Source organism: Scylla paramamosain, chromosome 12 (assembly GCF_035594125.1).
Source record: "Scylla paramamosain isolate STU-SP2022 chromosome 12, ASM3559412v1, whole genome shotgun sequence".
Taxonomy (NCBI): Eukaryota; Metazoa; Arthropoda; class Malacostraca; order Decapoda; family Portunidae; genus Scylla; species Scylla paramamosain.
Genome location: NC_087162.1, coordinates 5,967,501 through 5,995,000, shown reverse-complemented (window position 1 = coordinate 5,995,000; position 27,500 = coordinate 5,967,501). Strand labels below are relative to the sequence as shown.

The window sequence follows — 27,500 nt, the reverse complement described above, 5'->3', positions numbered from 1 at the left end:
TGTTTGACGAGTCGGGCTGTCATGTTCGGGCCTCACTTGCGTGTGTTGAGGTGTAGAGAGCGCTCCGAAAATTTTGGTTAGTGTGGTATTTACCCTTCTGGTGAGTTACTAATCATAAGACGACCTTCTTTTCCACTACAGACTCACGAAGCTGATCTGTGACTCATTATGAAGGAAGGCATGACTCCTCGGGAAACACTCGAGCACTCAATACTTCTGGTTCTTTAATGTACATGTGGACAGCAATGACTGGCTACAGACCAACCTTCCCTCTTCCCAGTCATCATCTCTCTGCTGCTATGGCCATTTAAATATGAACATCAAGAATTTTATTAATCATAGTCTGTGTGAAGATTATGAAGATTGATTATCGACTGACTGCGCTTTTTCTTTTACATTTTCAGTTGCATTTTTTCACCTGTTTTTGTTTAGGTTCCTCATCTTTGTCTTACTGCCGTGTGGGAAACAAGTAACTGGCCATGATAAAAGTGGTGGCTTCAAAAGAGGGAGTTGGGAGGGGGTGGAAATAAGGCATGTAGCACCTCCTTCCTGATTCAGTAACCGTGTGGTGGGAGTCTTTAGCCTGTCAGGGTTAGAGTGTTCTGCTTCGTTATGGCGATGTCAGTCTTTGTTCTCCGTGTTCTTGTATGAGCATGACCAGTATTCTGAAATACTTATGTGCCTCACCACCACTACTTTCAAAAGGCTCTAGTTCAAGTGACACGTGTTTTGAATTTATTTATTTGTTTATTTATTTATTCTTTTTTTACGGTTGTAGTGACAGATGAACAGGAGAAACACTCTTGAGAGTCTGGCTAGTCATCTCTGTTGCCTTTGAAAATAGTCGTGGTGAGAGAACAAAGCGTTTCTGAATACGGGCCTTAGTCAGTTAAAAGTCCAGCCGGTAGTATTAAGAATCTCCACCTCTTTATATCTTTGTTTTCTCTCTATTCTAAGGTTACTCGAACATCCTGCCCTTATAGTCCCTTCTACCTTATAACGCCACATTCTTCGACGCAAGAGACAGTAAGGGTGACTGATCTGCTTCTAAGTCAGGGAGGAAATGTGGCCCCTATTTTGAAACTTTTTTTTTTCTTCCTACAAGGACTATATCTTTAGGCCACGATGATGATTGGTCAGATTCTCACTGGTATTTCTCCCAATTGACGACATATAATTAGTCCTTTTTCTTTAATTATCACTGGAATGATGAAATCTCCTTTGTCTTGAGAACTCTTAATGACCTCCACGAGAGCTAATTGAGAGTAGCTGAGGTGAAGCGGCGAAATGGTTCAAGAATAAGGACCTTTACTGCGTGAGTGTTTGTGATCTTGCATGTTTGAACGGTGCCATTTTGAGCTTTCATAGTGGGGAAGATAGTGTTACAGATGTTTTTTTGTGGATATATAATTTTCTGTTTTAACTGTGTCTGGACTTTATCTTATGTAAGTTTGGATAATAGGCGGGAATAGTGGTACGTATTATTCTTCATCCACACTGAGAATGCTGCGTATCAGTCACTCCTTCGTGGCCTCTTTTTTTTTCTTTTTGTGTATATACCTGCTGTTGTGGGGAATTGTCTATCATGGAAACAATAAATAAAGAGAATAACAAAGAAAAATCAGTTAAATGAGTTCGTTAGGCTAACAAAGAAAAATAGTTATATTAGGTTAGGTTAACAAAGAAAACAGTTAAATGAGTTAGTTTAAATTAGGTTAATAAAGAAAAACAGTTAGGTTAGTTTATTATTATTATTAGTAGTAGTAGTAGTATTGTTGTTGTTTTTGTTGTTGTTGTTGTTGTTGTTGTTGTTGTTGTTGTTGTTATTATTATTATTCTCCTTCCTTATTTTATGATGGATTACAGATGAACTTTTCCAGTAACAGAATGACAACCTGGTAACAGTGCAAAAAAAAAAAAAAACTATGACAGAGACAGAATCAGAAGGAGAGATAAGATTAAAAGTTGTGGTGGTGTGACCTGGAATAGAAGGACAGCAGATGACTGAAATAAATGGAGGAGGTTTGGGTGAAGCTTTTGTCGTACAGCATCATGTTAGGGGCTGGTGGTGAGGGCCGCGGGGAGGCGAGGAGGCTGCAGGGCGGTAGTGAAGCCAGGGGTTGGAAGACTGCCAGCTCGGAACACGAGTACCTACAGGAAACGTTACCAAGAATGAGAAAGAAAGGAGGCAGTCAGGCGATGCTGCCGACGCCACACTTATTGACGACAATGATTCACGTAACGTTAGGGTTAGGGGAGGCCTTCTCTGCTACAGGTTATACAAGATCATCATCATCATTATCCTCCTCTTCCTCATTATTATCGTCATCGTCAGGCTGCTCGAATCACTGCAGGATAAAGAAAGGCCTCCCCTAAACTTCTCCAGGTCACCCCAGCAAAACTTCTTATCTCATCGTCCCATCTAGTTCTGTCTGTCTGTCCTTCCTTCTTCACCACTCCCAGGTAGCCATTCCTTGAACTCTGGTGACGTGTCGTGCCGTGTCCACATTTCTTTATCGTGTAGCAAAGGTAGTACTGTTAAGATCTTTAGTTACCGACGTGGCACTCACTAGATCAGACCCACGCTGCTGTGATTGAATGAATAATACTTCCTGGCTGTGATGTGCGTTGTTTAGTTACTGATTGACTCGTGTAGACTTATACTTGATAGGCGATAAGAACATAGGAACAGAGGAGTCGTTCATCGTGTTGTGATTTAATTCAGTGACTCCGCAGCCGCCTTTCTGGTGTGTTGTGATGGTTATTATGATGGTCTTTTGCGCTCGAGAGAGGCAGCAGATTTGATTTTGTTTTGATTACACATTGTTATGTCATTGGGTATAATACGTGAAGACTAAGTTCTTTTCCTCCTCGCTGTGTAAATGCTTCAAGAAAATAGCTACAGTATATTCACAGAAGGAGTCTGACGTGCATGAGACATCCCAGGGCGTCTAACCTCGTACCTTATTTGGTGACCGATGCTTTTCGTAAACGTTCTGAAATTTTAAACTGGAGTTTTAGTTTAGCCCTTCCACTTGTATTTATCACACTTTTCCTTCATCACCAACCACACTGAAACATCTTTTCTTGTTCTACACCCACCTCCAAACATTGTGCCGGATAGAAATTGCAAAATCTATTCTTTTTTATGCCCTTCTTTCTTATAGTTGCTTATAAAGAATCCTTACATTGCTTTTAGTGCCGTGAATTGTTGCATTTCGCAGTGAAAGGCTTAAGCTATGTAGCCATTTTTTTCCTATTATCTCAGGGAAAAATGAGAAGTCACCAGATCATCTTATAAGGCCCATCGTCACATTACGAGCACCACACAGCACTTGTTTGTGTCCGAGGCGTCACCTGCTGCCCTGTTATTTGGCCACACTTGAGAACACTGCCAACGAATGAGCCTTTGGTTGTGTTAAAAGTGAATAATCCAGATGTCTCTTATCCTTATTTTTTTTTTTCTTGATACAGTGAAGCTCTAGTAGGGGAGTTCATATATCTTCGTTCTGCAAGTCTCTCCCTCACTTATGATGAAATTCCTTGATGGTGTAGGGTGATATGTTATGTATACGACTCACAGTTCGGCAGGTGACAATTCAACACCATAGGTAATAGCATAACTACAGTGTGTGATAAGGTAATCGTAGTAAAGGGTAATTCGACATTTGAATAGTAGCAAAAAAAAAAAAAAAAAAAAAAAACCGTGGATAGTAGCATGATTACTATTATTTATTTATTTATTTATTTATTTTTTTTTATAAGGGAGTGTATTATAACAAGTAAGATGCACGATAGAAGAGCCTTTGAATTTGAAGCATCAAGACACTCATCCTTGCCTCCCCCAACAGAAGACATGAGGTGATGGCGCGGGTGGCGGGGGTAGTGGCGGTGGTGGTGTCGGTGGTGGTGGTGGTGGTGGTGGCGGGTTTGCTGGCTCCGGTGCGGGGCTCGAACCCTTCCGAGGCCCCAGATGCAAACCAGTTCAACATAGGCGGCATCCTTTCCAACAATAAGTCACACGACCACTTCAAGCAGACCATATCGGTAAGAGGCTTTTGCTTGTTTTGCTTCTTTTGTTTGTTTTGTTTGTATGGATTTTCTTTTACTTTATTAATTTTTTTCTTATGTTTTTGTATGGATCTTTGTTTACTTTTGTCTTTTTTTGCGTGCTTGCATTTTCTTTTCCTTTCTTTTTTTTTTTGTCTTTTTCGTGTGTGTGGATTTTTTTCTTTCCTTTTGTCTTTTTTTTTTTGTGTTTGGATTTTCCTCTCCTTTTTTGTCTTTTTGTGTATGGTTTTGTTTTACTTTTTATCTTTTGTGTATGGGTTTTTTCCTCTCCTCTTATTTATTTTCTTGCTCATTTAAATTTTCCTTTCATTTTTTTTCCTTTTTCCTTTTTGTTTTTGCATGGAAGTAACGGTGGTACTTATTATATAACGAGAAAAAGATAAATTATACACTTCATGTCATTAATTTTGAGGTCTGTTTATTTATTTTTGTTATTTCTTGCTATTTTCTTTACTGTATATATTTATGTGCACAGTGTGTGTGTGTGTGTGTGTGTGTGTGTGTGTGTGTGTGTGTGTGTGTGTGTGTGTGTGTGTGTGTGTGTGTGTGTAATAGCTCTACAAGACAATCACAATGCAAATGCCTGTGTTTTGTATTAAGGTAGGAGAGGAGGAAGACTAAGAAATGAGGAGAGAGAGAGAGAGAGAGAGAGAGAGAGAGAGAGAGAGAGAGAGAGAGAGAGAGAGAGAGAGAGAAAGGGGAGGAGGAAGAAGGTGCTGATAGGGAGTCGTGCTTCCTCGAAACCTGTCCTCTTTTTACCCTTCTTTCTTTTATCCTTCACCTATTTTTTTTTTTTTTTTACCAGTACAGGTTGGAAAGAGACTTTTTTCTGGGACATCATAACTTTTTGCCTGTGTATGCGTGTGTGTGTGTGTGTGTGTGTGTGTGTGTGTGTGTGTGTGTGTGTGTGTGTGTGTGTGTGTGTGTGCGCGCGCGTGTGTATGCGGAAGAACTGTCAGGAACGTGGACTTTTCTTTCTGGAAGCAACCTAGAAGAGAACCTTAGTATTTATAGAAGCTGACCAAGTTAAAGGAAAATGGAGGCTTATAGACATTTGATAAGGGAGATTCATAACTGCATTGATTATTCTTCTATCATGTGGAAGTAAACTTACTCCTGAACTACCATGGGATTTATGAGTCATTGACACTATGGATACTTAATATGAGAAGCACACTATCAGTTCTTCAAGATATTTATTACCACCTCACCTAACTTAATCTAACCTAACTTAACCTAACCAAACTTAACTTAACCTAACCCAACCAAACCTAACTTTACCTAATTTAACCTAACCTAACTCAACATTCATTAACTATAACTTATTCCAGCACTATCTTGGGACTTCTAACACTCACTTACGACACTTCTTAACACTTAGGACACTACCATTCATTAACAATTAAGACACTAAATAACAGAAACACACTGTCAATTTTTCAGGACATTAACACTTCAGACATTCATCAACTAACTCATTTCTCATTCATCCTTCCTTCATCACCTGCCTTATCCATCACTGTTAAGGCCACCCATACGCACGAACACACCCATTACTCGTCCTTTCTGTACCACCTGATTCTTCCATCAGTACTGGACATCTCATTAACACTTAATAACAATTAGTAAGACATGCACGTTCACTACACACCCATTCATCTACTTAGGAGACTCATTAAAAAGAACATATGATAACAGGTCCTTATTAGAAGACTGATGAACAGGAACACTTGATAACATCCCTATTAGGATACTTATGAACGAGAATACATTGTAACATCCTTAATTAGACACTCATTAGCAGAAACACTTATATAATTTTTATTAAGATACTAATTCGAACATGAGCACATTTCTTATTCATCTTTCCTTCAGCACCCAACTGGTTCACTACAAGTTAACACCGATACATCCCTTGTTCACTCTCACCCAACGCTTGTCCTGCCTATCGCCGCGTCCCTATGAAGACCAGTCCTGCCACCTTCCTCTGTGTCACGTCTATGTTAGCGCTTCCTTTCCCTCTCCTCGTGTTATAATGAAGGGGACTTGAAGTGGCTTATGCCTCCCCAACAGATCCCTTTTATAGACACCTTCCCTTTGTTGAAACAGAAATATGTTGACAGATGTGACTTGGGTTTGATAATTTATATTTAACTTTGATTGTTTTGTAGTTCATATATATATATATATATATATATATATATATATATATATATATATATATATATATATATATATATATATATATATATAGAGAGAGAGAGAGAGAGAGAGAGAGAGAGAGAGAGAGAGAGAGAGAGAGAGAGAGAGAGAGAGAGAGAGAGAGAGAGAGAGAGAGAGAGAGAGAGAGAGAGAGAAACTTGGAAAATTAATTGGTGTCTGTGCTTTTGTATTTTTTAGTGTAGTATTTCAATTTTTTTTTTCTGAATCTAAATGACAGATTTAAAGATATGATAGGATCATTACTTTTACGTTTAGTACACACAACATATAATTCACTTTGGCCTTTTGAGCGCGTTTGTAATATGCAATTCAAATGATAGACTAAGTAATACAACAAATTGCATTGACTCTAAGTGATCTTATTTATCTATATTTTCTCTTTTAGTAGCAGTGTTTTATTATTTTATTATTATTTTTTTTATTTATCCACTTATTTCTACTATAGTCGTATCCAAGATTGCATTGAGGTGCCATCTTACTATTTATCACGCCTCTATGCCACACCCCATGTTACTTTGCCTCTCACTCCCATTATGTCATGCTATATCCTCATGTCACATCCTACTTATTCTTGTCACGTTCACATGTCCCCTTGCCAGTCACCATGTCCTGTCACGACCACATGTTTTTCCCTACACACTGCCACGTCCTTTTCATCACGTACAAACATCATCTTACCAATTATCGCTTACGAAATCTTCTTGTCCATTGGCACGCCCTTTCATCAGGTACAGACATCCCTTTGTTCAGTGCCACATCCTTTTTTCACGTACAAACATCGTCTTATCAATTACCACGTCCTTCTGAAACGTACAGATATTATCTTCCCCATTGTCACATCCTTTTTTCACAAACATTATCTTAGAAATTACCATGCACTTTTATCACGTACAAACAGCACCTCATCCATTACCACATGCATTTTACCACAACGCCCTGGCATCACCACGCCCTTGTGTCACGGGCAAACATCATCTGATCCATTGCCCAGTGCCTGTGTTATGTTCAAGTGTTACTCTGCCTCGTCGCCAGCAGCAGATCAACGACAACAGGACCTACGTGGACGCGAACACGACTCTCCATGAAGTGACAATGCTCATGGACTCCAACCCTATCCGCACCGCCCTCGAGGTGTGCAAGCAGCTCGTCTCCAGATCGGTGAGTTCAGCCAATTGTACCAGTAAGAAATAATGGGTTCAAGTTTGAAAAAAAAAAAAAAAGTTAGATATGTGAAGGGAAGAAATTGGTTTACAAATAGAGTGATAGATGAATGGAATGGACTCAGTAATCAAGTTGTTAGTGCTGAATCATTAAGAAGCTTTATAAGAAGATCAGACAAATTTATGATCGGGATGGTAGGTAGAAATCTGTAGATATGTTTCATGCCACGTGTAGGCCTGATGGCTTCTTGCAACTTCACTTATTTTCTGATGTTCTCATGTTATTAGTAACACAAAATCTCTCCCTCTTCCAAGTTATCTTCCCTCTTTTTTCTTCGTTTATTTTTTTTCGTCTTTTTTTTTTTACGTAATTCGTTTTCTTTAACATAATCTGTCCTCTTGTAAGTTATCTTCCTTTTTTTTTTTTTTGATATTTTTTTCCCCCGTCTCGTATAACGTAATTTGTCTTCCAAGTTATCTTTTTTTTTTTTTTTATCCAGATCGGAAAGTCTAACGAACTATATTGTTGTTTTTCTTATTTTTTTCTTTAACGTAATTCATCCTCTTCTAAGTTATCTTTCATCTTTTTTTTTTCTCTTCATCTGATAATTTTCCTTATCCGTATATTATGTATTTTGTCCTTCAGTTTCTCTTTTCTTTCCCTTTGCATATTTCTTTTTTTTACTTATTACTTTTATTTGTTTTTCGTCTTGTTTAATTATTACAATTTTTTAAGCATAGTCTGATATACTTGCCTTTTTTTTTTAAGTTTAATTCTGTTTCACAACTTTTTTCTTTTACATCTCACGTTTTCTCTGTTGGGTCTCTACGTATTCCTTACTTTTTTTTTTCATTATTTCCAATCACTATACGAGTACATTTTCTATCCCCGCTATTTAATTATATTCAACACAAACTATCATCGTACATTTTGAATCGCCACCGACCACAACAATCACTTACAGATACACATTCAACACCAATTATCGTACCCTTTAAAAGCATCACCGCCACCCACAACCACCGCTGCTAACACATTCAACACAAATTATCGTACATTTTGAATCACCACCAACCGCACCAACCAACCACAACAACCACAACCACTTGCAGATACATTCAACACCAATTATCTTACCTTATAAAATATCTCGCCACCCACCATCCCCTCTGCTAACACACCCTGCCCCCCCCCTCTCCTCCCCAACATAGGTGTATGCGGTAATAGTGTCCCACCCTCTGAATGGCGACCTCTCCCCGGCGGCTGTCTCCTACACCAGCGGCTTCTACCACATCCCCGTCATCGGCATCTCCTCGAGGGACTCTGCTTTCTCTGACAAGGTAGACAACGTTTTTATATTTCTTAATTTTCCTTTCTTTTCATTATTAACGATGACTGAGGCATAAGTGAGAAAGAGAAAAAAATAGTATAGTGGTGATGGCCCAAAGAGAGAGAGAGAGAGAGAGAGAGAGAGAGAGAGAGAGAGAGAGAGAGAGAGAGAGAGAGAGAGAGAGAGAGAGAGAGAGAGAGAGAGAGAGAGAACATAATAGTAAAGAAAAAAAATCTCCCATCAAAAAGCAAAGGCAGAGTAACATTAGCATTTTATAAACCTTGTCTATCACTATAAAAACAAAAGAGAGAAAGAAAATATTAGCTTCTGTCAACACTCATCCATGGGTAATTTAGTTTCCTGTCTTTTTGTCCCTGTACCTTCCACTCACCATCTACGTATTACTTCACAGAATATTAGGTACTGTTAACACTCACCTCATGTACATATTTTCATCTCTTGTCTTTTTGTCCCTTTAACAGTAGTACTCCATTTACCATACTCACTCCACTTATTTATCCACTTACTGTCTATTACTCTTCAGAATATTAAATACTGTTAATACTCATATACTTTACCTTCCACTTACGGTCTATTACGTAGCAGAATGTTAGGTATTATTAACATTCACATAGTTTCATCTCCTGTCTTTTTGTCCCTCTACCTTCAATGCGCCTTTCATTAATCTGTAGAATATTAGGTACTGTTAACACTCACAGGCTTTACCTTCCACTTACTGTCTGTTACGTTGCAGAATATCCACGTCTCCTTCCTCCGCACCGTGCCGCCGTACAGCCATCAGGCCGACGTGTGGGTGGAGCTGCTCAAGACCTTCCAGTACCAACAGGTGGTCTTCGTACACTCCTCGGACACGGACGGACGTGCGCTCCTCACTCGCTTCCAAAACCAAGCTCAAAGTCACGAAGACGACAAAGATATTAAGGTGTGTCTCTGTGTGTGTGTGTGTGTGTGTGTGTGTGTGTGTGTGTGTGTGTGTGTGTGTGTGTGTGTATCTATTTATGTAGCTATCTATGGAATTATCTATCCTCTCTCTCTCTCTCTCTCTCTCTCTGTATATATATATATATATATATATATATATATATATATATATATATATATATATATATATATATATATATATATATATATATATATATATATATATATATTCCATGCCAGTTTTGACATTTAATTCATCAACATGACTGTAGCTTGAAAATTAAATACAAGTTTAATGACATTTTAAAACATATTTCTAAGTAACTAAATTACTGAGTATATTTCCCATAAATTAACTTTGGCGTGCTACATTTTGATATTACTACATGTGACCCTTGCCTTTATTTGACCTTGGTCCATTCTCTGTGACGTCCCTTGCAGTTAGAAAACGTGATAGAGTTCGAGCCCGGACTCAACTCCTTCGTGGACAAACTCAAGGAAATGAGGGAGGCATCAGCAAGAGTCATCCTCCTCTACGCCAAGTAAGTTACTTCCACCTTCACAGAGACTCTTCCTTAACTTTCACCTCACTTCCTTGCTTTGGTTTCCTTCGAGCTCCTGTGAACTCTGCGCTGCAGGATGTGTTTCTCTGGATATTTTTTGTTTTATCCACTTGTTTCCGTGACCTGTGGCCTTTCTTGTGTTACCTACGCATTCTTCTCTCTTTCTCCGTCATGTTTACGTCTTGAGGCAAGGGGAGTAAGGAGTTTTGCTTCATCAAACCACCATCCTCTGGTGAAAATATGGAAAAACTCTTATTTAATTTTATTTTATGTATCTTTATTGTAACTCATGTATTTATTTGTAAAGTTGTCGACTAACGAATTATCTACAAGTGTGAGGATATTGTGATATTACTACTTCTATTTATATGTACTGCTACTGCTACTGCTGCTACTAACACTTCTACTACTACTATTACTACTACTACTACTACTACTACTACTACTACTACTACTACTACATCCCATAACACCCTTCCCTCTCTCTCCCTTCCACTCGTGGTCCCTCATCGGCGCTGCAGCAAAGAGGACGCTGGCACCATCTTTCACGACGCCAGCTACATGAACATGACGGGGCTGGGCTACGTGTGGGTGGTGACGGAGCAAGCCCTCAGCGCCAGCCACGTGCCCCCTGGTGCCATCGGCCTCAAACTAGTCAACGCTTCCGACGAGGACGCCCACATCACCGACAGCCTGTGAGCACCTGAGTGTCTACGTATTTACTGTAGGTGTCTATCCTTGCCTTCTGTACCTGCGTGACTGTGAATATGGGAGACTTGGAGGTGGTAAAGAATAGGAAAGTTTTCGTGCATGTGTGTGTGTGTGTGTGTGTGTGTGTGTGTGTGTGTGTGTGTGTGTGTGTGTGTGTGTGTGTGTGTGTGTTCGTCATGTGTTTTGTTTGGACAGGTACGTGCTGGCGATGGCCCTGAAGAAGCTGCGGGAGGAAAAGAACTCGACGCAGCCTCCGCCCAAGGACTGTAATGACACGAGGGGCTCCTGGGAAACTGGCAAGAAACTCTTCCAGTGAGTACTAGCGCCAGTCTGTTGCCGCCTCGCTCTCCTCACCCTCCCGACACACAATGCAACCCTCCCCCCCAGTGATCCCTAAGCCAGACTCAGGACCGTATTCCGAAACACCTCTGCGCCGTATCTCCCCCTACTTTCAAAAGGCTTTAGTTGAAGTTACACAGGTTTTTAAGGATGTTTTTATGGTTCTAGTGACAGATTAACAGGATTTATATATTACTAACAGGAGAAACGCTCGTGAGACTCCGGTAAACCACCTCTGCAGCCTTTGAAAGTGGTCTTGGTGAGAAAGCAAAGCATTTCTGAATACGGGCATATATGTTACGTTAACCATAATGAAGGACACTGGACAAGGTGCTGCCAAATGTATCCCATGAAGTTCTCCCTTTTTAAACATTTTAGATAACACACACGACCTTAAGCTCCCACATACCTTTCATAATGTTGGAGGATGACTGTAAACTCTGCTTGTGTGTTGCTTTAAGAGTCATCACCACTGCAAAGAGAGCTGGGTACAGGGAGTTCGATTATTTATTGATTTTTTTTTTTAATATCGTTTTACTCTACAACATCACGATCACAAAGCGGCCGGTTGGAGGAAATCATGGAGAAAAATCATCGTCGGTTGCTGTGGCGGGAAGTGACTCACCTTCCTTCCCCCCGCACAGGTACATCTTGGAACAGGTGCTCAAGAATGGCCTCACGGGTAAGGTCGCCTTCGATGAGAACGGCGACCGAATCAACGCCGAGTATGACGTCATCAACATCCAGGAGGTGAACAGGACGGGCCTCCTGAGGAAGGAACACATACGGGTCGGCCAATACAAATATAACAAGGTACCATTAGTCTCTACTGTTTATTTACACCTATATATACTTATGGCATTATTATTGTTATTATTATTATTATTATTATTATTATTATTATTATTATTATTATTATTATTATTATTATTATTATTATTATCACCATCATTATTATTTGTTTGAGTACCGGTCGGTGTGTACTCTCCCAGATCATGGATGTGTCTTTGTATCTGTGTTTTTGTGCACAGTAGACTGATACTGTCCTTGGTAATCATCGCTGTGTGGCGTGTGTGCCGCTGTAGACTCTCCTAGGCAGCCTTTCATTTTATGTCAGTGTGGTGTAGGTGATGCAGGTGCCGCCCCCTCCTCGGCCACACACCTGAGGAGACCAGGCGCACCTCTCGGGGCGGGACGCGGCTCATGCACATCATTCACTTCTTATGTACGGATAGGAGACAGTTCAAGATCTCTGGTGGGATGAAGTAAATAATATGTTATTTCCCCTTTCTATACAACACTTAGTGTTATATAGGTACACTTTCCCGTAGACGTAGCGAGACAAGGTGCAGGTTTTGCTGACATAATCCCTTCATCTCAGCGAGAACGTGTAGGTTAAGAATAATCATGAAGTCCTCATACATGATCACCGTTCGAGGAGCCTGTGAGGAATGGCTACCTCCCTCAGGTGCGCGGACACTACTTGACACATGGCAGAAGTGATAATGTTAGGAGGTGGAGAGTGTTAGCTGAGGACACCCCACTGGAAGTGAGTGGAGGCGGTGGTCAGTCAGTCTGCTTGCTTGGTTAAGTGTCCCTGTTCTCTCGCAGCCGCCTCGCAGTGCAGGGAAAGAGGAGGGTGGGAAGACCATTGGCTCCACCACCCCGCAGTCGCAGGTAACCCAGGTTTTTCCTACAGCCACGGGGCAAGATGGGACACTTTAGGGCAATATTGACCTCCAAAAATGTACATAAGAATATTTGTTCACATAATAACTGGGGTCATACTTAAAAAAAAAAAAAGCGTTTTTAACCCAACGTCACAACGCTGTGCACCTTGAGAGTGTGGTAACAGTGAGCAGCACAGCGCTGCGTCACGGTGCAGCACACTGGCTACACAGGAGTGTCAAGGCCTCCTTCAGTGTGAGGGGCAATGAGCATTGCCTGACGCAGCGGCTGCCGCCTCCCATGGCGGCACACAGGCTGCCTGGCCCACCAGGACGAGCCTTACCTCGCCTGGACGTCACCCAAGGAAATAAATGAACGCACACTCTGGCTGGGGGGGGATCTCTGGCTGACACTAGAGACAGGTGGACAAACTTCCCTTTGTAACATTGAATAACTTTTAATCTGTAAATTTAAGAGTTCATTTCTGATTAAAAAGTTACTTTTTATCACAGTTTTCTTGATTTGTTTTGAAGGATGTTAACTGAACAAAAATTCTACATAATGTGCTAATATTTTTTATAATGGTAACATTATTTTTTATCCCGTAAGACCCTCGGTGTGTGTGCACTTGGATCGTTAGTGAGTAAACATTTCGTTTAGTGGAGTAAAAAATTTAAAAGTAACTCTTATCGATGTGATGAGATGCTTCATGGTTACTGTGACCTCAACACAGCACAAACGTGCTACTCAAGGAGGGCCTGGGGCTCACGCTGGAGGGTCACGATTACGCTGCCCTGAAGATCCCCCTCAACGCACACCCTTGCGTGTCGTTCACTTTGTCCCTGGGCAGGTGCCCGACGGCTGGAGGCAAAGACTCCTGGGTGGTGCCATTAACCCTGTGGCCCTTGTGGATGGTAAGGGAGCGCCGCGCCGCGGTATGCGGAGATAGACCTGGCTTGGCTCTTGAGGCGTTGGTGAAATTCAGAATAGCTACAATGCGACATTTCCCCATCTTGCCCCCTCCCTCCTGCTCAGACCAAAGATTGCTCGTGTAAGCCTGTTGCTGCCGCCGCCGCCGCCGCTGCTGCACTCTAGTGGTCCTCCTGCCCCTTAACACCAGATGATGAGACAGTGGAAGTGGTCATAGGGAGTGGTGGTTCCAAAATTTATGATCTGGCTCACTATTGATGGTCTTTCCCTGTGTGGAGGATTAAACTGTAGCGTCATGCTGATGTTTGCCTCTGAACCACTAGCTTGTGACTCTCCAGAGACTTACCCTTCGTGTCCACCTGTGCTCCTGTGGGTGTGTGAGAGAGTGGTGCCTGGGCGGCCTCAGGAAGGAGTGTGGTGGTGTGCTTGTGTAGGGAGACCCGGGGGTATTTCCTGCCCAGCCTGGATGAGTGAGAGGCAAGTGTGACCTGTAGACGACTTGCTTTTTGATCTTCGTTTACTTTATTTTATTTTTTTATTTTCATTATTAACGGTAACTGTGACAACTATACGAAAAAAAGTAGTGGTGATACCTCAGAGAGAGAGAGAGAGAGAGAGAGAGAGAGAGAGAGAGAGAGAGAGAGAGAGAGAGAAACGAACAAGGAGACAAACAGAACATATATAGGCAAAAAGACTGACAGCAATGAAAACAGACAGACAAATATAGAGAAGCACACAGATAGACACATATGAGCAGGAGGACAGAAGGGCACGAGAGGGTAACGTCTGTATGATAATTGATGAAAACCAAACAAAAAGCAAACACAAAGCCTGGTCAAAGTGAGGCATTATAGTATTACACGGACTGCATCTGTCTTTTTTGCTGCATGCAGTTTACTTATATACTGACCAGTCACACTCCACCCATCTGTCTGTCATGCCGCCGGGAACTCTGTCTCTCCTTATCTACTTATACTATATATATACCTCTTCTGGGGAATGACACACTATACCAGAGGATGAATTGGCTGATATATCACTGCTTGGTAGGAATAGTTCAATGATACAAGTCTTGTGCATGCTGGGAATATACGAGAGATACAAAAAAAAAATTAGTTTTGTCAGCATTACAATGTATGGTGAGCGAGGGTGGCTCATCTTTGTGGGTGAAGGAGTCGAGTCACGGGAGCCCAGTGCGGGAGTCACGCCCTCTTCACGCTATGTAGAATTGACCGTCGGGAGCTGGAGCCACACCAGAGTCCAGCCTCGTGGTGTGGCGACGCGGGCGAGTGTGGCTCCAGTGGTTCTCATCCCCGTGCCCTGCTTGCTGCTGCTGCCCGACCTTGCTGCTACCTCCCGTCCTTGCTCCTTCTCCTCCTCCCTGCCTCAGTGCCTCAGTCTCGTGAACTCTTCGGGGTGTGATGCTCAGCTTGTCTTGTGGTATCTTCCGGACTGGTGTTGGTGGCAGTGTGGTTGCATGGCTGTCTGTGCTCCGCTCCGCCGCTGCAGGAGTTGTGTCACTGGTTGTTTGTCGCCTTATTATCGACGCATAATGAAAAGGTCGAAGTCCTTAATTAATGCCATTTTTTGCAGCACTTTTCTCGCGTGACCATTTTCAGTAGTGGCTTTCTGTAGTCTTGCCTGCAGCCTGCACTTCGGGATGACCCTCCTGTACTGTTTGCATCGTGGACCGCTAGCCATGACGTCCCAGAATGGATCGTGTCCCTCTCCATGCACGTTGTAGCTTCCCACTCCCCCTTATGTTCATCCCTGAAAGGCATCTTGCATGTCTGGTTCACCATTTGATTTTACCCATTTATTTTTATCTCATGACAAGTTGTTAAAACAGCCTTAAAATGTAACGACAATGAGTTAAATTGGAGGTGCCAATTTTTTCTCATAAATGGGTGCCATAAATCTTTTCTTAAGTTAATTGTAATAAGTTGTTTAAACTAACAAGTGTTTCTGTTAAAGATGTAAATCTTATGTACTTAGCCTTTCAGCCCTTTCTACACACACACACACACACACACACACACACACACACACACACACACACACACACACACACACACACACACACACACACACATACACACACACACACACACACACACACACACACACACACACACACACACACACACACACACACACACACACACATATATATATATATATATATATATATATATATATATATATATATATATATATATATATATATATATATATATATATATATATATATATATATATATAATATTTCTCTTGGTGTAGCCAGGAAGAATATTCTCTTTCAGGTAGAAGTGGTTAAAGGCAAGAGCAACCTCTGCACTGTTCACTTTTTGGTTGTATTTTTCTATTCGTCTGATTAATTCTTTTTCTGCGAGTGGTAGGGCTCCGAGGATCTTTCCAAAATTTGTAGTATCAGCGACGTTTTGTACCTCTTGGAACATCTTGAGGCTAATGATGCTCTGTGTGGGGGAGCACCTATATATATATGCAGGGTGGGGGGTGGGGGGAGATCGTGCTGCTTGGTGGTGGGGTGACGGGCGCTTCTTGTTGGCGGGGCGCCATCTTGCTGCCGGACGCTTCCTATTTGTCGAGCGCCGTTGTTTCAGCCTCCGTCCTGCGCTTTCTTGTGGGCAGGATTTGTAGGTCTCTGACTTGAGAATTTATTGAAGGCGATGTTTCTTCCATGTAGAGGACTTCTAGTATCTTCAGTCTTCTTTGGTCCTGTTCTCTGTGTATGATGGTGGTGCCATTCTCTATGATTTGGCGGGTGTGGTAGTGTTCCTTGATGGCTCCGGTTTGTAGATGGCAGGTCAGTCTCCTCGACACCGTAGTTGTCGTCATCCCAATGTAGGATGAAGGTCCACAGTCCTCAGCAGTGCATTTGTGCTTGTAGACGACACCAGCTACCTGTAGAGACGTATTAGGTTTTGCATTTTTGTTTTTTATGAAGACTTGGGATGTTTTCTGGGTATTGTAATATGTGGCTTGATCTGCGTTTGTTGGTTTGACGTTTCTCTTCATTATGTTCTTGATGGCCTCTGTATCCGCCTTATATTCTGTGGACAAGTGGTTCTTGTATAATAGCTTGATTTTATCTTGTGGGCGTGGATGTTCGGCGCTGGAGTGCCATTTGTTGGTGGTATTCTTGATGACTTGATGAATCATCAAGAATACCACCAACGAATGGCAAATAGAAAAATACAACTAAAAACTGAACAATACAGAGGTCGCTCTTACCTTTAACCACGTCTGCCTAAAAGAGAGTATATATATATATATATATATATATATATATATATATATATATATATATATATATATATATATATATATATATATATATATATATATATATATATATATATATATATATATATATATATTTATTTATTTATTTATTTTATGTGCACACACACACACACACACACACACACACACACACACACACACACACTGTTAGTGATCTTCATCACATTTGCTGGTTTAATTTGCTCTTTTTCATTGCATTCTGCGAATACCAGCTTCATGATACTGAGACTCACGTTCTATTCCAATAAATTTCAAGTACTAACAATTTAATACTATTATTATTATTATTATTATTATTATTATTATTATTATTATTATTATTATTATTATATCATCATCATCATTAGAATAATCACTATAAGCACCACCACCATGATCATCATGATGATCATCATGATGATCATGATGATGATCATCATGATCATCATCATAATCACTACCACCATCGTCGTCATCATCATAATATCATAATCACCACCACTACCACCACCACCATCACAGTGGCACACAGTTCAATGTTTATACCATTGTATAAGACGAGTGGCGAAGGTCGCGGCGGCCAAGTCCTAGCGGCCGGGAGTCAGTCTGGCCTGTGATGAGTCACGCTCACTCATCTTGCTCATAAAGTTCATACTTATGGTGTGTGAGTCAACAGTCAACATAATCAGTGCTTGGAAAGAAGTTAGAGGAGAGGGGAAGAAGGAAATTGTATTTCATAGAATGAGCTAAAAGCTTGCAAATATTTCTTCTATACAAACATTCCTCCCTAACCTTGTAGTAAACCTAGAACTGTGCACCGTGAACTGTCCTTATGATTTGTCACTGAAACAGTCCAGGTTTTGGTTTGGTTATCTTCCCATCAGTAGTGCTAGCACTCACGAGCACGCCTCGTGGTGCATTCCTGCCTGACGGAAAGCTCCGCTCATGAACCAACTCTTCCACACCTTCACGTTCATTGACAGCTATAATATAGTCATTTTAACATTCATCCTTATAATAGACATAGATTTTGAAAAGTAAATAAGAATGAAAATAATATTTATAATAATCATGCTCAGCATAAAGTTTCCCTCGAGTATTGTTTCATATGCATATAATCTTAATATTTTCTGGAGAATTACTTTTTTTGTATTTTTTTGAAGTTACTAAAAGTTCTTCTTATCAATACTATATTTTGTTCGTGACTGTGGACGAGGGAAGCTTTCACATTAAAAATGTAGCCCGGGCAAGTCTGACAGCCATTACTGTACTGTATGTAATTCCATGTTTGCCGTGGAAATACTCGTATGTATCACCAGTTCAAGCTAGATGGCGGTACAGACCAAAGTATACACTCTAACATGTAACTAGTCTGTATACTTGAGGTGCAGATTACCCCGAGCGTGCTACTCCCTCACTGTCACCCATCGCCTCGAGGCCGCGAATAAACAACAACAACTATTAGTACAACTGCAACAATGGAAGATAATTACTTGATGCTAAAATGGCCGTTGACTTTACATTGCTTGCGGTGAATGCTGAGTTACTATAATGAATGAATGGTTCCAGATAGCACTCCGCATTCTTCAGTTATATATATATATATATATATATATATATATATATATATATATATATATATATATATATATATATATATATATATATATATATATATATATATATATATATATATATATATATATATATATATGAATAGCCTCTTGGATCCATATATTACTACTAGTGCCTGCAAGCCATGTTGTGAATGCATCGGTAACTTTGGTTGGTTGGTTTACACTTCCACAAGTTATCGTGTCTCCCTCACACCTTATTTTCCCCTTCCCTCAGTCCCCCACCCTCTCACCCATACCTTTACTATCACACTCTCAATATATATATAATATACATAAGGCTTTCTATGCTGCTTTGTTGATCTAGTTTGAACTTTTAGTGGTTATGTTAGTGTGGCGGGTCAAGAGAGCGGAGGAATGAAGTCTTGTTGTTAGTTTGGTTAGCGTAGTCCTGCCTCTCTCTCCCCCCCACCATCCCGTGGCGACCCTCCCACTGACCCTGCCTGACCTGCCATTAGACCAAGGAGTCCATGACGCTGGTGATCAACGAGAACGCCATCGTGTGGTGCGGCAACACCACCACCAAGCCTCAGGGCTACATGATCCCCACCAGACTGAAGGTGCGTCAGCCCCACTTTCATTCCTGCTGCCTGTCTTCTGCTCCTTCCTTTCTGTACTATCGTATCACTTCCAATGCCTGTTAATGTAGAGTAGTGTAGTCACGCAACTTTGGGATGCCATACAAGGATCTGATGCTGTTAGTTGTGTTTTGTAATTCTTTTGTAATCTATCTGTGGATGATTTCATCGCTTTCCTTTCCTTCCCTCTTCACGTTCCCGCTCTTTGTCTTCGTTTATTTTTTTGTTTTGTTTTGTTTGTGGCTTCGTTTTCGTTGGTCTCATTCTAGTCCTCGCCCTATACTACTATTACTAATACTGCTATTGCTGCCTTAACTACTACTACTACTACTACTACTACTACTACTACTACTACTACTACTACTACTACTACTACTACTACTACTACTACTACTACTATTTCTGCTGCTGCTGCTGCTGCTGCTGCTGCTGCTGCTGCTATTACTACTACTACTACTACTACTACTACTACTACTACTACTACTACTACTACTACTACTACTATTACTACTGCTGCTACTACTACTACTACTACTGCTGCTGCTGCTGCTGCTGCTGCTGCTGCTGCTGCTACTGATGCTGTTGCTGTTGCTGCTATTTCTCCTACAAACTATTACTACCAATTATTGCTAATACTACAACAACAAAAACAAAAACTACTACTACTACTACAACTACAACTACTACTACTACTACTACTACTACTACTACTACTACTACTACTACTACTACTACTACTACTACTACTACTACCACTACTACTATTACTGCTGCTGCTACTACTACTACTACTACTACTACTACTACTACTACTACTGCCATTACTACTACTACTACTACTACTGCTACTACTACTACTACTACTACTACTACTACTACTACTACTGCTGCTGCTGCTGCTGCTGCTGCTGCTGCTGCTGCTGCAGCAAAAACTACTACTACTACTACAACTACAACTACTACTACTACTACTACTACTACTACTACTACTACTACTACTACTACTACTACTACTACTACCACTACTACTATTACTGCTGCTACTACTACTACTACTACTACTACTACTACTACTACTACTACTACTACTACTACTACTACTGCCATTACTACTACTACTACTACTACTACTACTACTACTTCTACTACTACTACTACTACTACTACTGCTGCTGCTGCTGCTGCTGCTGCTGTTGCTGTTGTTGTTACTACTACTACTACTACTACTGCAGCTACTACTACTACTACTACTACTACTACTAATACAACCATCATCAGCACCAGCACTAGCACCAGCAGCAACAGCAGCAGCAGCAGCAACACTACCACCACCACCACTACTACCACCACCTCTACTTTTACAACACACACACAATTATTATTATTATCATCATTAATTGTTGTTGTTTTATACATTAGTTTAGTAAATATTGACAATTTGTGTGCCAGTGTAAACGCAAAATCAATTAATATGTCAACATGTCAGTCAGAAAGCTTCGGCTTGGCATGCTGTGCCATTGTCATTTGCGTATGTTTATATTAAGCAATGTATGTGTAATTTAAGGGCAATAAACCTTTACTTACTTACTTACACACACACACACACACACACACACACACACACACACACACACACACACACACACACACACACACACACACACACACACACACACACACTGTACTTTCACCATATATCAAGTTACACAACCTACACCTCAATTGAAATCACAAATATTATAATATCCTGCAGCATTGTGGTGGAATAATTGCAGCAAACGTATCAGCATAACCAATGACTCCCTCCCCTGAGCTTCATCCTTGCAAAAGACAACCTCAATAATGATATAAATACTGTCCTTAGAGTTGTCACCGCGACTTAATGCCTCACACACATATTCAGAAACCCTTTGCTGTCTCACCGCGATTATTTTCAGAGGCCAGAGAGATGATTAGTTGGGTTGTCAAGAGCGTTTCTCCTGTTAATAATAAAGAAATCTTATTAATCTGTCACTAGAATCATAAAAGAAATTGACTTGAAAACCTGTGTCACTTTAACTAGAGCCTTTGGAAGTAGTGGAGCTGCGGGCAGAAGTGTTTCAGAATATGATCCTAAGGTTGGTGTTGACTTTGTGAACTTCCTGCAGGTGCTGACCATCGAGGAGAAGCCCTTCGTCACCACACAGAAGATTGAGAGCAAGGCGGAGTGTCTGGGAGGCGGACGAGTGCTGTGCCCCTGGTTTAACTCGACCAGTGAAGGCACAGACCTGTACTGTTGCACGGGCTACTGCATCGACCTGCTCATCACACTGGCCAACAAGATCAACTTTACCTTCGAGCTCGCTCTCTCCCCAGACGGCGAATTTGGTTCTCTCCAGATGAAAGAGAGTAATGTCCTCTAATACAGAAATCATGTTCTGTCACGTTCTCATTGACTCCACACACTTTAACTCTCTTTGTTTTTCATCTTCGCTCTTTATCATCTATCCCTGTCTAGCTTCATCTTTTCTCTCATCCTCTGTATGGTATAATTCGACATCCCGTCTTTTATTCAGATAACAATTGCATTCTTTTCCTTATTAATCGCCAGTCACATGATGGAAAAGAGGGGGAGGTTTTAGTGATCTTAGTTGTCAGTCAGTTCGCGATATTAGCCACAAAGGAAGAAGGGAGATCACGCCAGGTCACTAAAAGCCAAGAATTATCAGTCGATCATTGTTGCGAGCTTAACCCAAAGATTCCTTGTTATTTCATACTTCTACTTAGTAACTTATTCACTACTAAGCGTGCGAAAGTGTAGTGTAGTGTAGTGTAGTATATATATTTTTTCTTGTTACACTCTCTCTCTCTCTCTCTCTCTCTCTCTCTCTCTCTCTCTCTCTCTCTCTCTCTCTCTCTCTCTCAATTATTCTCTCATTTATTCATCCCATACACCTTTGTCCCCATCTTGCCTGTCTGCTTCTCTGTGGTCCTATCTGATGCTCGGTATGGAAGCCAGCGCACCAACCCTTTCTCCCGTGTTACAGGCAAGAAGGAGTGGACCGGCTTGATCGGACAGCTGGTGAATCAGACCCACGGTGCGGACATGATAGTGGCGCCGCTCACCATCAATCCGGAACGTGCCCAGGTCATCGAGTTCTCCAAGCCTTTCAAGTACCAAGGCATCACCATCTTGGAGAGGAAGGTTAGTGATAAATAAGCGAACTGGACTCCTCCCTTATCAGCCCGCTTTGCTCTCTCATCACGACAATTTTCCAGCGCCATAGAAATTATTGGCAGGGTTCTCAAGACTGCTTCTCCTCTTAATGTAGAAATCTTAATCTGTCACTAGAACCATACGAACGCCATTAAAGTTCGTGTAACTGCAACCATGTAGAGACTTTTATATGTAGTGGAGGTGCGGCGCGGAGATGTTCCCGAATATGGTCCATTAACAAAAGGAGCTGTTTGGGTGATAGCTTTGGGTGATTTTGATATTGCTCCGAACGTCCTGTCATTCTTCGGTCTTCCTTTGCAGCAACCTCGCTACTCCACGCTGGTATCCTTCCTGCAGCCCTTTCGCAATACCCTGTGGATCCTGGTGATGGTGTCCGTGCACGTGGTGGCTCTGGTGCTCTACCTCCTCGACAGGTTCAGTCCCTTTGGCAGGTAGGTCACGAGATTATGTCACTGATGGTGGAAGATCTTGTCTTTCCTTTACAACGACATCTTCGAATCTTCATAATACATTTTTGAGTCGGAGTCCGTTCACTTCACTGTTATTCCTCGATTTCTTCTAAACCTTTTTTCTCCGCTTTCAGAATTTTCGTTGATATGAAACACATCCACATTGTCGTTGTGAAATAGCATATCATCGATTGTTTTTCTTTACTTCTATACATGATTTGTCGGCGGTTCTGTTTACATTACTTTGTGTTCAGCCTCGTATTTGAAGTATTTCTGAAGAAGCAAGCGTGTGGTGCAGTGGTGGCACAGTCAAGGTCAGTATAACTCCCCACACACCACGGTGGTCAGTATGTTCTGAGTGAGATGTGTACGTTGAGTGTCCTGTCAGGGTTTCGATCCTTGGTCAAGCCTCTTCACGACTACGCCCTTTAACATCAGCTTCCCAACACTCAAAAACAGGATACAACAGCAGAAACAAAATGGAGATGAGCTTAAGGTACTTATGATAATACAACTTGTGTTGTGTGGACGGGCAAGCTGTGCACTAAGGTGCGTCTACGAAGGTGTGTGTGTGTGTGTGTGTGTGTGTGTGTGTGTGTGTGTGTGTGTTACAGGTATAAGCTGACCAACACTGACGGCACGGAAAGGAGATGGGCTTGAGGGACTTATGATAATACAACTTGTGTTCTGTTGATGGCAAGGTGTGTACTGAGGTGCGTGTGTGTTACAGGTACAAGCTGGCCAACACTGACGGCACGGAGGAAGACGCCCTCAACCTGTCCTCGGCAATATGGTTTGCCTGGGGAGTTTTGCTCAACAGTGGGATTGGTGAAGGTTAGTCCACAGTTACTGTTTGCCTGAAAAAAAAAAAAGATCCCCGTTTCTCTTATGGAAAGGTTTCATTGTTAAAGAGAAACGTGAAATTAATGTAAGGTTTAGTGGAAACCAGAATTTGTTTTTGTGACGAGATGAGGAGTGGGATTTCCAGCGTCAAGGGGAATGCATGCGATAACAACATTCAGGTTTTCCATCTGCTGAAGGAGAGTAAATGTTGCGTCACAGACTGAAGCACTGAACTGAAGCGTGTTCTGTCCAGTAACGGCTCTTCAGAATGACGTTTGTCGATAACCATCCTACTTTGGAAATTATTTGTTAACTTAACATTCATTATGCCACGCTGTTTGATGAAGTCGTGGAATGAGTGGAAATGAAGTGCACTTTTGAAACATTTTAGAAACACGACTGTCGGCATATACATACTTTTCATTGCCTTATAATGTCGTTAACTTGAATTATGAATTTTCTGGAATGTATTATTAAATGAGTCATTGAGGTGAAGCGCTCTTGTATGCATCTCAGAAACAAGAGTCTCAATTTGTATTATTTTTCGATGAATTTTCTAGATACTGAGTGAATAAATGATTTGAGCTGGTGGTGGAGAGTGCATTGTGAGAGTGGTGGGGTCTAAAGGATGGGGGGGTCAGTGTGAGTGAATGGAGGGGGTGGGGACGGTGGGGGCCGGGATGCAGTGTGGGCGGCTGAACTTGTAAGGGGAAAAAATGAAACTGTTGAAGTCGCTCTCTTGACCATTCCGTTATCCCGTTCTGCCGCATTTTGAGATATTTCCTTGTTATGAGAGAGAGAGAGAGAGAGAGAGAGAGAGAGAGAGAGAGAGAGAGAGAGAGAGAGAGAGAGAGAGAGAGAGAGAGAGAGAGAATTAAAGATATGTATTTAATTTGTTTGTAGTGTGTGTGTGTGTGTGTGTGTGTGTGTGTGTGTGTGTGTGTGTGTATGTGTGTGTGTGTACAATGTCGCCGTGGCACACGCAGGCACGCCGCGGAGCTTCAGCGCGAGGGTGCTGGGCATGGTGTGGGCCGGCTTCGCCATGATCATCGTCGCCTCTTACACTGCCAACCTGGCGGCCTTCCTCGTGCTGGACCGACCCCAGACCTCCCTCACCGGTATCAACGACGCCAGGGTGAGCACGCCTCTCGTTATGCTGAGAGGGAAGGGGGGCGGTGCTGGTAAGGATGTTGGTGATAATGGCGGAATACTTAAGGGGACGCAAATCTCGGAAAAAAAGACATTCACTGAAAAAAAAAAAGTATTTGCATTCAAGAGTTCAAATTTTCAGGGTATTTTTGAAACTTGATCTTATTTACTGTGTATACATATAATGGTATACATATATACATATATATAAATGACCTTATGAACTGCATTTCTTAATCTTTTGCTTATCCTATGGGTGATGTGGTCTCTTTTCCAGCAAAGACACTCCTTCAGCCTACACTCTTCGGCTTTGCAGTGGATTTTTATGGGTTTCCTATCTGTAATATCTATAAGAACAGCAATCTATTGGCCAAGCAAGAACCTATTGCTGTTTGTTGTCCTTTGTCATACTAATCACACAGCCTGTCTTCACCCTAGTTACGAAACCCGATGGAGAACTTTACCTACGCGACGGTGAAAGGCTCCTCGGTGGACATGTACTTCAGGCGGCAGGTGGAGCTGAGTAACATGTACCGCACGATGGAAGGCAACAACTACCCCACCGCTGAGGCCGCTATCACTGCCGTCAAGTCCGGGTGAGTCGCTGCTTCTTACTTCCTCGACTTCCCTCCACTCTCCGCATCGTTGTCAGTGTGTTTGTGGGACGGATGACAAGTCGAGAGGTGGAAGTGTTTCGTCTTTTCAATCCAAGTTATTAATTGACTACAGAGAGGATTGTTTTAATGTATTTTTTTCTGTGGTGGTAGTTGTAATGGTCGGTAGTGGTGGCAATGGTTAGTGATGGTGTTGGAATGGTGGTGGTGGTGGTGGTGGTAGTGGTAGTGCGAGATGATACTTAACTGTTTTTTAAAGTGTGAAGTCGTAGAGGGAAAATGTTTTGTTAAAGGGTGAAGGAGTGGGGACTGTTGTGTTTGCATAACCTTTAGTTGTCGCAGGAATGTATGCCTGTTTTACACAGTGGCAGAAGCACTTAGAACAAAATTGATATGATGGAAGAATGAATATGAGTTTTGTCTTTTATTATTTTATTTAAGTCAAACAAAAAAAATTAGAGTTCAATAGCAGGATGCAGAAAGGAAGTACTATTCATTGCATGGAAAAAAAATATAAAAGCCAATAAAGTGATGCTTTTCTCTTTCCAGGAGACTAAAGGCGTTCATCTGGGACAGCTCGCGTTTAGAGTACGAGGCGGCGCAGGACTGTGAGCTGGTGACTGCCGGCGAGCTCTTCGGGAGGTCGGGCTACGGCATCGGCCTCAAGAAGAACTCCCCCTGGGCAGACCGGGTGACGCTGGCCATCCTGGAATTCCACGAGAGCGGCTACATGGAGGAGTTGGACAACAGATGGATCCTGCAGAACCAGGAGGACACTTGTAACACAGACGAGAAGGCGCCAGCCACCCTCGGCCTCAAGAACATGGCTGGCGTGTTCATCCTGGTGGCGGCCGGCATCGTTGGCGGTATCGGACTCATCATTATTGAAATCATCTACAAGAAGCATCAGATCAAGAAGCAGAAGCGCCTGGAGATCGCCCGCCACGCCGCCGACAAGTGGAGGGTAGCCATTGAGGTGCGTGTTAGAGCTTGGCTGTTGTAATACTTGAGTTACCTTTGCTGTTACTTGTTTAGTTGTCTGCTGGTAACTGATGTAACACAAATACAAACCAGCCAATTCTTCTTTTTACCGTGGAGGAGGAGAAAGTGTTGTCTTGAGTAATGTTTTGCTTCCACCTGCAGAAGAGAAAGACGCTGCGTGCCTCCATGATGATGCAGAGGAGACTGAAGGCCAACGGCGTCAATGAGCCCTCGGTGATATGCGTCAACGTGGAGAGCGGAGCTGGGTCCGGGGCAGGTGCCGGAGCTGGGGACGGGGCTGGGGCTGGGGCTGGGACAACTTCGGGGACAGCATCAGGGGCAGCGGCGGGGGCACCGGCGGGGGCAGGTGCCATAGCGGTCAGCTCTGATGGCGGGGCTGCTGTTAGTGGACCAGCAAGCATTGGAATCATTGACTTGCCACGGATGCTGCCGCCGCCCCCGCCCGCACCCTCAGCCCCTCCCTTGCCTCCCGGCTTACCGCCAGACGTTCCCCCGGCACCTCCTGCCCCTCGCTGGGGCAACGACATAAGGCAACGGCACATTTCCTCAGCTCAGGACGAGGCTTTGCCCCCACCCCCGCCGCCTCCCAAGGGCGTGGACACGATGCGGCTGCACGCTTCCTACAAGAACCTGTTCGGCCCCGATCCGCCTGACCTGGTGGCGTGAGCGTCTGCTGCGGCCTCTGTATCAGAGGCGGCCAGGCTCACAGGGGCGGGGGATCCTGGCGGGGAGGACCACTCACTCCCCTCTACATTACGTCCACTCGGCGG

General features: G+C 42.4%; 1 protein-coding gene across 6 annotated transcripts in view; it reads left to right on the top strand.

Moving 5' to 3' along the window:
- Positions 1–27,500, top strand: part of LOC135105612 (glutamate [NMDA] receptor subunit 1-like) — a 51,080-nt gene that overhangs the window by 20,703 nt on the left and 2,877 nt on the right. For 3 of the 6 annotated variants that reach the window (XM_064013894.1, XM_064013893.1, XM_064013895.1), the window contains exons 3-20: positions 3,852–4,047; positions 7,327–7,452; positions 8,667–8,795; positions 9,540–9,728; positions 10,169–10,269; positions 10,812–10,985; positions 11,197–11,313; positions 11,985–12,153; positions 12,952–13,017; positions 19,337–19,438; positions 21,604–21,844; positions 22,483–22,640; positions 22,974–23,104; positions 23,853–23,956; positions 24,952–25,100; positions 25,553–25,710; positions 26,278–26,704; positions 26,872–27,500. The exon at positions 26,872–27,500 is cut by the window's right edge and continues 2,877 nt beyond it. In XM_064013894.1, coding sequence (XP_063869964.1) covers positions 3,865–4,047; positions 7,327–7,452; positions 8,667–8,795; positions 9,540–9,728; positions 10,169–10,269; positions 10,812–10,985; positions 11,197–11,313; positions 11,985–12,153; positions 12,952–13,017; positions 19,337–19,438; positions 21,604–21,844; positions 22,483–22,640; positions 22,974–23,104; positions 23,853–23,956; positions 24,952–25,100; positions 25,553–25,710; positions 26,278–26,704; positions 26,872–27,396 — 3,249 coding nt within the window. In that variant the 5' untranslated portion in view covers positions 3,852–3,864 and the 3' untranslated portion in view covers positions 27,397–27,500. The remainder of the gene's footprint in view (positions 1–3,851; positions 4,048–7,326; positions 7,453–8,666; positions 8,796–9,539; positions 9,729–10,168; positions 10,270–10,811; positions 10,986–11,196; positions 11,314–11,984; positions 12,154–12,951; positions 13,018–19,336; positions 19,439–21,603; positions 21,845–22,482; positions 22,641–22,973; positions 23,105–23,852; positions 23,957–24,951; positions 25,101–25,552; positions 25,711–26,277; positions 26,705–26,871) is intronic. The other 3 variants (XM_064013896.1, XM_064013897.1, XM_064013898.1) reach the window with 3 other exon arrangements.